This window comes from Pteropus alecto, unplaced genomic scaffold (assembly GCF_000325575.1).
Source record: "Pteropus alecto unplaced genomic scaffold, ASM32557v1 scaffold3, whole genome shotgun sequence".
In the NCBI taxonomy this organism is placed as follows: Eukaryota; Metazoa; Chordata; class Mammalia; order Chiroptera; family Pteropodidae; genus Pteropus; species Pteropus alecto.
Window position 1 is genome coordinate 70,608 of NW_006442484.1, and position 11,053 is coordinate 81,660.

The 11,053-nt window shown below is 45.6% G+C and overlaps 1 protein-coding gene across 1 annotated transcript in view; it reads left to right on the forward strand.

Annotated features, from left to right (window-relative positions):
* EVA1C (eva-1 homolog C) overlaps positions 1-11,053 on the forward strand; it is a 71,490-nt gene that overhangs the window by 5,176 nt on the left and 55,261 nt on the right. The window contains 1 exon segment of the mRNA XM_025039567.1: positions 2-127. Coding sequence (XP_024895335.1) covers positions 2-127 — 126 coding nt within the window.

Genomic DNA, 11,053 nt, shown 5'->3' on the forward strand with positions numbered 1-11,053 from the left:
GCGCCGCAGCCCGCGCAGCATCTCGGCCCCCGCAGGCAGGTAGAGCCGCCGGGGCAGCTCCTGCGCCTCTTCTACTGCACGGTCCTGGTCTGCTCCAGAGAAATCGCAGCGCTTACGGACTTCTCCGGTAAGAAGCGCCCTCCCTAGCCGTGCGCCCCGGGCTCTGCGGCGCGCCCAGGTGAGCCCTCGTGTGGGGGCAGCTGCCCGAGGGGGCACGGCAGGGTTGGGGTAAAGTTGGGGCGCGCTCATAGCCCGTTTTCTTCCCTGGTGTGAGCCTTTGGCATACAGGTGGCTGCGTCTGGGGTAGAGGAGAGGAATAGTGGCAGAGGAGAACCACCCCCTTCCCCCCCCCCAAAAAAAAAGTAAGGGTGGGTAACGTATTTGGAATTTCTCGCCCTGCTGTTGACTTCAGTTCCTCAGCATCAGTGACTCGACTGACGGATTCGGGTCTGCTGGATGCTCCTTAAGCTGAGCCTTTTGCGGCGCCCAACGCTGTAAAAGGCACGTGCTGTGGTCCGAGGAGTACGCTCGGTTTGCCATTCTGGTGCTCCCGGTGCGCTCCAGCTAGTCTCCCGGGGGCCCATGTAAGGAGACTAGCCCGGGGGACACCTGCCCTGAAGTCTGCGCCGACAGGCACGAGGGAAGAAGCCCGAGGTTACAGGAGGTGGGGCGGAGGTGCGGCGAGAGGTGAGCAGAAGCTTAAACAACAGAGAGGAGACCCGGGGAGCATGACTGTACTGCCCAAAGGTACCAGCGCCCCCCACACCCAGCCCCAGTCTCCTTAACAAAAATTAACTTCCTTCTTCCAGTAATTGATGAGGCTTTTCTTTTGGGGGACTCGAACTGAGGCTCCAGAAACTGCTGTCAGCTAGTTCCGGGGTTGTAGGTGTGGCATCGCATAGTGAGAGAAATTTCTGGGTAAATGGTGGCTCCAGGAGCCTCCTTCTTATGTTACCGCCGGGCTTGGGCTTGCGGAGAGTAAGTAGCAAACGTCCTTGCAGTTGTAACAGATGTGGGTCTCCCCCTGGCGAGCCTTCACCCTTCACCAGCTCGGGAAGCAGCTCTGAACCCCACTTGCCTCCTTCTCCAGGATCTTCTGCCAAGTCCGGGCTTTGCATAGTCCCTGGAGGGCTCTGCCTGCAGGATCTTTTGCAATTAAAGCGTGGTAAAGGCAGTCAGTCCTCAGCCCTGTTCGTGCAGTAGACTAGTACATGACAGAGAACACTGGCAAACCAGAAGCTGAGTTGGGTTTCTAGTTTACTTACAGAGAATGTCATTGTTAGCCGAGAGCCCTTAGGTCAGAGGTTCTTTTCTTTGAATATTTAATATCAAGGCAGCGTTTCTACCTAGCAGAGGAAGCCAAGATATGCCATTTGGCAAACAAATTGTAGTCCTTAAAACTGAGCACCACAGGAGCAGAGCGCTGATGTAAATGTGCTAGGAAAATGCTTTTCAAGTGCTATTGACTTTTTTTTTTGGTAATAGAACTTTCTTGGCTGCTAGAAAAGTTCTGTATTGGTGATTTAAACTATGGAGAGCAGTTCTGAATTCAGTCACCTTCTAGCTCTGAATATTGTAAGGAAAGAATTGAAAGCCGGCAAGCCCTGTTTTTGTGATATCATTGCAAGTGAACAAATATTGCTTTAGGTAAATTGCGGTGTAACCATTAGATTGTTTGCAGATTAGAGATACTTAAGAGTTTGTTTCTTTAGTGAAGCAGTTGCACTGTGGGTAGCAGTCTACAGGTTACCACCCAAGCTCAGAATTGTCTGTATGTAGCAACTGTTACAGTGAGTGAACTTGAGCTATCAAACAGGGTGGTTATATGCTGAGGGAAATGGATGCTTTGATACATGTTCTTCTAAATGACAGAAATGACAGAAATGATCCAAGAAATATCCTTCTGCTTTCAGTGGGAATCTGAATTTCAGGGTTTAAAACTTCCCGAGCCAGTGGTAGGTGATGATATTGCCAGGTCCCTCCTAAAGCAGCCCCTACTTTCCCTCTGGCCAGATTTGCTAAAGACTAGGGAGAAAGTGTCAGAGAGCGTTTTGGAGAGAAGAAAAGAAAAATAACATCCCCCCAAACCACAGAATTTAGATTCAAATCTAAATCCTGTATTGCGCGGCATCAGGAAATGTTAGAAAAGGCTTAGGGAGAAAGATGAAGTCCCAAAGTTGATTAATTTGTCTTGAAACTTAACAAACCCTTTGGGCCCTGCCCAACCATGTAATATACATCATTGAGGAAAATCCCTAAGTTCCAAGGAGGACAAGTCTGAGTGTTCGGTTGAATGTTTTAGTCAAAGCAGTGGGTCCAGATGACATAACTCCAATCCCCAGCCCAATCCCGTGACCTCAAAGCCCGATGCCTGCTTTCCTGGAGACAGGCAGTGCTGTTCCTTTTTGTGAACTTGGAGAGGTGAGTAGAAACCAGAGGCCTGTAAGGCGACAAGGGACCCACCCCCAAGGAGACTTACACTAGCCCAGCTCTGGAGAGCAGCACTTGACAAGGTAGACGCTTGTTTTTCTAAACAAGAGAGACATCAAAAACTGAAATTGAGGGAGGATAGAGGGAACTTGGGATCCATTTTACCTCGTGAAGAAGGGGATGGAAGGAGGGTGGCGTACCCACGTGAGAAAAAGTGCCAGAATGCCAGGGGTCCCAGCCATTGTCTATGCAGTACAGGGCTGTTCAGGAGATCGGCAGGGCAGAGTTTGGGAAAGTTACTTAAGCCTTTCTCTTCTTCGCGTCTCTTCCTTGAGCCTTTTTCTGGGGCTGTCAGCTGGTGTGGTTTTCCTGGGTCATTGATTTTTTTTCCCTCCTGGGGATTCCAGCATCAGATCTCACTCTTAATAAGCCAGAGGCTGCATCGTGGCCTCCTCCTCCCCCCACATTCTCGTGACTGGTGCTAATTACCTCCAACCTTGCTGGGAAACAGGCTCCCCAAACACCCGCTTCTCTCTCATCCCTAAAGATGTTGAGATGCCGCCAGCGGCCACTGGAAGGCTATCATCACTGCATTAAAAACATATCCCAGGAAGGCCAGAGCAGTTCATGCAAAATTAGTGCCTCTGATCCTTAATCCCACACTCAAATGCACTTGGCTTTCATCCATTTTCCTCTTTGGGATGGAGTTCTGTTTTTTTGACTGCCTTCCCAAATTGGGGATTTGGCCTGAGAGGTCCAAATTGATCACTCATTTAAAAAACAAAAAAACAAAACTGAAGTGTAATATCAGCATCATCTTTGCTCAAAGAACAAGGCGGAGGGGAGAGCTGAGAGCAGGGAACAGTGCCATTTTGGGTTCCAGCCATAAAAAGCAAAAGATCCTCCACATTTTGCTCTGCCTTCGAGAGTGATGTTTCAGTCCGTCTCTAAACTTAGTTTGCCACGTCCCTGGTTCTTGTTCATTTTTCTCCCCTGCTGGTTTTACCCCGTTGTCTCCCTGCTGATGGCAGGCAGGTCTTTTCTTCTCTCCAGCTTCTTCTTACTTTCTCTCTGTTGCTCTTTTTCTTTTTTCTTTCTTCTCACAGAAATTCTAAGTGATTGATGGGCTTCTGGAGAAGGGTGGGGAGGGAGGGAAGGAAAAGGTGGGAAATTGTTCCAGTTCCCACTTGGATTCCTCGAAAGCTCCAGACTTCTGACAAAGCAGTCATGACCATCTGTTTACACGGTGTTACTCCGGGACACGGCTTTTAAAGCCTTCCTTGTACCACGATGCCCCCAGAGCTCAAAGAAAGGTCACTGTGTGATGGGAGGGAGTCTCTCGACTGATGTCCTACTCCCTACCAGCAGCGGCCCAAGCCAGCAAGCAAGAAGCGGGGCTCGTGACCAGATTATCTGCAGCCCAGCAAGTAAACCTGACTCTAGCTCCTTATTTCATTGGCCGAGAATTTCAGAATGTAGGAAAATGGCGATTCAGTTGAACTTAGGGGCCGATGGGTGGGACCTCGGACCCAATGCAGGGGGCACAGGTGTCCGTGTAAGAGAGGCTGAACCTTCCTGTTCTGCTCAGATAAGTAGTAGGTCTCAATCCTGGCTGCCCATTCGAATCACTTGCGTCTACACCAATGTGTGGATGCTCCAACGGCACCCTAGGGCTCCTGATTTAATTGGTCTTGGGAGATCCAGGCATTGGTCTCTTTTTAAAAGCTCCCCAGGCGATGTTAGTGCACAGCCAGGGTTGAGAACCATTGCTCTCATGTTCAGAGGGTGAGGCTGCCTCCTGCCTGTGTATCAGTTCATCCCGAGGCACACAGGCACGACCTGGTGTCCCTTCACCCCCTCCCGGGGACTCACCGCCAGGGAGACCAGGACTGTGTTGTCCCAGTTATCAGTTTGTCACTGCATCCCAACACATGCGTATGCCCGACACGCCCATGTGTGCACACATGCACATGTACATACACACACACACATACACAGAGCTCTGCACTTTATTATGCCTGCTTCACGTCATCCTTTTATTCAGGGATTGCCTTCACTTTCAAAAACTTTAGGGACTGAAAAGCCAGCTCGTAAGCAAAGAAAAACAAACTACATGTCTAAAGGAGTTGTCCAGCTGTCACAGAAGGAGAGAGACGAAGAGCAAGCATCTGAAACTGCTAGTCTGTTGCCATGGAAAGTAACTACATTTGAGAAGTGTTCTGTTGGCTCTTTCTGTAGCAGAGAAGAGGAGTCTGGGCAAGCGAGTGGTCCCGTTATTGACGGCTTTGGTCTCCCAGGTGCTTTATTAGAGAGGGCAGGCCAGCAGCAGTTTCAGGGAAAGGGAGGGAGGAAAAATTAATTGAGCACAACGTTATCTGATTTCATCCTTGTAGCTACCCTATGAGGTAAGTATTAGGCTCACTTTACAGATGAGAACCCAGCCTCAGAGAAGTTAACTAACTTACCCAAAACTGCCCAGCTAGGAAGCAGAGCAAGGCAGACTCTATCTTGAACCTCTGGGGTAGGGCCAGGCTAGGGGAGTTGGCGTGTCTGGGTGCTGAGTACAGGGCCAAGGTGAGAAAAAAAAGGTACCACAATTTGCCTCTCCTTTCTGGCTAGTTCATGGAGCAACCACCACCATTTCAGTTGCCCACTGAGTAGACTGACTTTTCCCCATTCCGTCCTTCCTCATCTTTCATCACAGTTCGGCCAAAGTGGGTGCGCACGCAAGATGATCCAGTGGATGTAGGAAGAAAATGTTAGAACTTCTTTTCTACTTGTTTCTTTTTTACCTTAAAATGGAGTTGTTTCGCTTATCGTTAACATATAAATTGACAACAGAACGGTACATAATTTTTAAGTAAGTGTACGTATATTAGAAATGTGTTCTTGAAATGTTTTTATTGATGGGGGTTTTCTGATTTTCAGATTTTGGAGGTCACTGAACTTCTCAGCTATCCTGTCAGCTTTCTAAAAATTCTTAAAAAGACATCGCTTTAGGGGTAATGTATACTGAAGGAACTTCTGCTCCCCCATTACACACCCTACCCCCTAACTTGCCCTCCACTCCAGTTCTACGACTACTATTGAAATTTAGAGGTAGGATTTGAACCCAGTACCTATCTGGTTTCAACAATCTATACTTTTATCATTCAAGCTATGTAATAGACCTGAAAGGTAGGGACAAAGTACTCTGAAATTTTGTGGTACTAGGTCACTATTTTAATGATGCTGGTGTGTTTGTATCTTTCTGGAAGGAAATGGCTTTCCTTATTAACATAAATCCTAGACTTGCCAAGATTTTAGTACTTGAAGGAGATCCTCAGATGAGGAGAGTGGCTGACTAAGTGACTCTTGTCTGTTCTTTCTGAGCTTTTCCATCACCCCACCCCTCCCCCCCGCCCCAGGGGTCCCTAATTCTGCCACCTCTTAACTGGCCCCTGTGTCTGCACCATCTCAGTTAAATCTCTGGCCCACCACAGGCAGTGACTTCTTTATGTGGCTTCCCTCAGCACAAGCAAGAGAAGTTGGTGAGTTAAAAATACTATCAGTGTATGAAGCACGTAAAACATTCTGTGTCAGACAGTGTTCTAAGAACTTCATGTTTATTAACATTTAATCCTCACAGTCCTATGAAGGGGATACTATTATATAAGTTGAAGAAACTGAGGCAAAGAGAGGTTAGTAGCTTTTGGGGATTTGAACCCAGGCATCCTCTCTAATACTAAAACAAATCAATTAAAAGTAGTTCAAAGCAATGCCAATTCTGTAATGTTTCTTTCTTAATCAGCTGGACCCAGTTTTTCCCCCAGGACTTAGAGGTATTGTCCATTCCACATCCTATCTAAAGATAGCACCCTCTGGCCCCACAGGACAGATTACAGAACAGGGTCTGCCATATAGTGGAACTAACATTCTGAAATTATTTCTCTGACAACACACCTATAGCTGCTGAATAGAATCTAACAAACATCCTTTAAATGCATGAATGAGTAACTAAATATATGGACCATCCAAGGAACAAAAATGAAAAGGGCAAAGAGAATTAGAGAAGTTAGCTAGCACTGACCTTATGGCTCCACTGGGGCCTTCTGGTGGTCTTTACAGCCAGGATTTAACAGGTACATGAGGGCAAGAGACAGGGTATTAGACCAATAAAACGAGGAATTGGAATAGAGATCTCCATATAAAGCCAGGACCTGGAAGAGCTAAATATTCATAAAAAGGGCAGATGAAAAAAAAATCAGCCTTCTTACAAAGAAAGATGACAAGGAAACTTGTCTCAGCTTGGGCTCAGTATTGGAGAAAAAATATATATCCCCTGAGACTATGCAACTGCTGGCCTGCCTTTTCAACAGTCTGGGTTTTGAATTTACATTACCTTTATCAGGAAATCCAAGCTGGGAAACTAACAAAGTTGTGCCTCTGGGTACTTGGCAAAAACAAACACAAATACTCCCTGCACAGAAACATCACCAACACAAAACCTACAAGAATCCTATGGATGAAATCCTGCTGACATGAGCACACAATTCAAAACTACGTTGTACGAGCACCAGTTAGCAGTAAAAATAACAGAGTTCTTAATAAATAACGGAATTTAAAACAAAAAGAAATAAAAGAGAGTCTAAACCATGAAGAAGGAATGAAAAGTTATAAAGAAAGAGTTGGCATATTTGAAAAAGAATCAAATATATCTACTAACTATACTAATACTACTGTATTAATGAAAAATATATTCATTGAAATAAAAGCTTAATGGGTAGATTAGACTTAGCTGAAGAGAGAAACGGTGAACTGGAAAATAAAGCTGGAGAAATTATTCAGAATGCAGGAAAAGAGTTAAGGACATGAAAAATGTAAAAAAGAAGTTAGTAAGACATGGAGGATGGATTGAAGGTTCAACGTACATTTGATCAATATTCGAGAAAGAGAGATTGTGAAAAATAAGGGAGAGGCAACACTGAAAGTGATAATATGTTGGATGGAGTTTCAAGAATTAATGAAAGATTTAGATTCAACCATCCCAAGCAAGATAAATAACAATAAATGTATACCTATTAAATTAAAACTATAAAATACTAAAGATAAAGCGACAGTCTTAAAACAATCAGAGAGAGAAAAAAAAATGTCATCTATAAAGTCTTTGCAACAACAATGAGAGTCAGAAGCTAGTGAAGTATTATCCAGGTTCTGAAAAAAAAACCAAACTAAAAAAAAAACCAAACTAGGCACAACTATATACTTAGCTAAACTATCTTTGAGTGTGACATAGACATGTTTACCACTAATAAATCCTTACTTAAAGAACTACTAAAGGATGTGCTTTGTGAAGAACACTAAGTCTAGACCATAGGTCTGAGATACTAAGAAAAAAAATGGTACCACTTCTAATGTACTTCACCCATATTTTTTGCTCTGTCTTCCTACTTAGAGAGTGCTGTCTGTCTCCTTGCCTTGAGAGAGATTTCTCTAAGATATCTTTTCCTTTTGGCAGCTAAAGTCAAGAGACAGCTTGTTGACACAGTTGAGCTCTTCCACTGACGTAGGACTTTGAGCTGGAGGTACCAGAGACTCCTCCTGGTCATCAGTTCTATGATGGCTACCCAATGGGAGTTGTCTATGAAAGCGCAGGAAATGCTCTCAAGTCTTTCAGGTACCAGGTGCTGTGCTACGTATGACGCAAGGGTACTATTCGAAGAGTCAGGCCTATCCAGGGGAAACATCCTTCTCAGTGGGTTCATGGCCACACAGATAACAAAAGAGCTTGAGGGACAACTAATATATTTGGCAGGTCACATTTTCCAAACGGTGTCCAAACCACAGAGTGTGGAATTAAGGGTTTAGTAGTGTGTCTACAGGCCTACCAGACAACTCTGCCTAGGCATAGATTTTACATTTCATAGCTGCATTTCTGGACACCTATATCACTTGCTCACTCAGGCCCCTGAAATTGAATATATCCTGCATAACAAGTTAGGGAATGAAACAATGCTTGGGATTCGTTTTGCCCTCAAAGCCAAGTTTCGCACATACACAGAACCAGGCAACCTTAAAATTCAGAACTCAGGCCACTGAATCTGAAATGTATGTTTGCAAACCGTCTGATTTCATGTCTGCCTCAGATGTCCCATGAATATAAATCATCTCATTTGGGGTTGGAAGAACAGGGAGGAAGAAACCTAAGAATGATCTCCAAAACAAATCTTTAATTCGGATGAGTATAATAGAATGTAATCCTGTTTCAAGTCTGTCAGCATTCCTTTGATGATTACAAATGAGTCCCCTTCCCCCTACAGTGTGGGGGAATAATCTGGATAAAATAACCCTTTTTGTCTGCAAGGGCCTGTGTGATGCATACTCGTGACGGCTTTCAGAGTAGTGTTTCGGAGTCTGGGACGAGCACTATGCTACCCAGTCCTTTCTTTCTTTCGCTGAGAAGATTTTTCTCTCTTTTTATGTTAAGCGGCTTCCAAAGTTCTCAGGCTTAGAAATCATAAATCATCGCACTGTACTCCGGAACAAGAGAAACCCGGGTCACCGAGCCCTTTTCCTCTTCGCCGGGGGACAGGTAGAAATGGGAAGCATGGTCTTATCTGGAAGACCAATTTGTACAGCTTTTGAGGGGTGTGCTTTAAGGAACGCACACAGTTTTATAGTCCAAGAATCGGACTTGTTTTAAAAAAAAAATCCCCTTTTAATTAAGAACACGTACACTGAACCTAAGTTCAAGTTTACACACCTCTTTTTCTCAATTTGACTGTGAAGTTAAGGGTCAGTCATTTTTAAACACCTTCCCCTATTCTCTGAGGACTGAAGGACTAAACACACCTTCCAAAGCTAACAACGCCAAATGCTTTGGGGACAGGTCAGACTGGGCGCAAAGACTCTGCCCCGTCCATGGCCTCAGCATGAAAAAGGGTCTTGAAGCCCCAAGGTGCTGCAGGACCCGCTTGTAGAATTGGCCACAGGATGCTGTGGAGAATTCTACAGAGCAGATCTTGTTCTGTTTTGCCTCTTTAAACCCCAAGTTCAAGTATGAAGGTCCCTCTCTTCTGATTTATCTTTTTTTTTTTTTTTTTTTAAAGCTAAGTGCCCCAGGATTTTTTTCCCAGGCTTATTCTTTTCAAATAGTTTTATGCCTCTTTAAAGTCATAAACTAGCGCTTTGAGTCAAGAGATCTGCCTTTGTCTGAAACTTCTGTGTTTCTCTCTGGCTGTTCAAGGCAGGTTATTTGGGGTTGTCGCCCTTCATGAAAAATGCTATGTGGTCCTTATATGACCAGGCTATCTTTATCCAATGAAAATTTAGCTTGTCAGATGTTTAGTCTGAACCATTAATTCTCCATCCAGGGAGATTTTGTCCCCCCGAGGATCTTTGGCAATATCTGGAGGTAATTTTATTTGTCACAACTAGGGGTGCTGCTGGCATCCAGTAAATAGAAGCCAGGGATGCTGCTAAACATCTTACAATGCACAGGACAGCCCTGGGTCCTCATCCCGGGGTTGAAGCACACTGGGCTAGACCAGCCAGCTTGTCCTCGTTTTATTTTCTACGTTTGAAATTTGAAGAAGGTGGGACATTTTCTTTAAAAATTGTTGAGTCAAAACCTCAGGAATGTCTCCACGACACCTTTCTTCAAGGCCAGCTTACCTTCTGCAGCCATAAAGAAGTCTTCCGTCCTTAAAGCCTAGGAACTAGAAATCCAGCCTCTGTTATAGTATATAACACACGATCTCACCCAGTGGGTGTTTAGTCAGGCTCCCCACCCTCCTTCCTCTACAGAACGTGCCTGCATCTTTGACCCTTTCGCCCTCCTCATTTCAATCTCAAATATTCGCCATTTTTAAGGTTGAACTAAAATATCCCTCCAGAGAGGGGTTCAGACTTGAAGTCGGGGCTCCCTCGCAGTGCGAGGATGCATCTGCAACACCTCCAGTTATTTCACCTCAGCCAGGCAAACGCCTGTGGGGGGCAGTTTGATTTGCATTTTAAAAAGGGAGAGAGTTTAAATCGTGAAGAGGGTGCAGAGGTCTGCTTTTCCTTGGCGCCCGCCACGGCCTCGCCCTGCTTTCCTCTTCCGTTCCTGCTCCCCCCACACCCTGTCGCCACTGCCCCCACCCACCTCAGCACACCCGCCTGCAGACAGCTGCCGGCACGTGCGTGCACACGCACGTGCACGCGCGCCCACCGCTCTATGAAATGTGTTCACCTCTCTGCGCTGTGTGTGACACTCTCTAAAGAGACCTGTTTGAAGATGTGTCAAAGAGTGCTGACTGCGTGGTCGAGTCCGTCCGTCATTGCAGCGTGACACTGTTCACCACGCTGTGCCAAACGGGACACTTATCAGGGCCCATTCGGAGCCTTTGTGGTCATGGGGCACCATGGGAGCATCCACTCTGAGCAGAAGGAGAATCAAGCAGGTTCTTCTGACATCGCTACTACCCCAGCTCAGAGGCCACCAGACCAAAGGACAACCACCCACTGTCAGAGCTTGCCCTCCTCTGCCACCCCTTTTTTCAAACAGGTTGCAACACTAAGTAGAACATTTTTTTTTTCCTCTTGCCAAACACCATGAAAATATAGTATTGTTTCCGAAAGGATGAACAGGGGCACCAGCAGG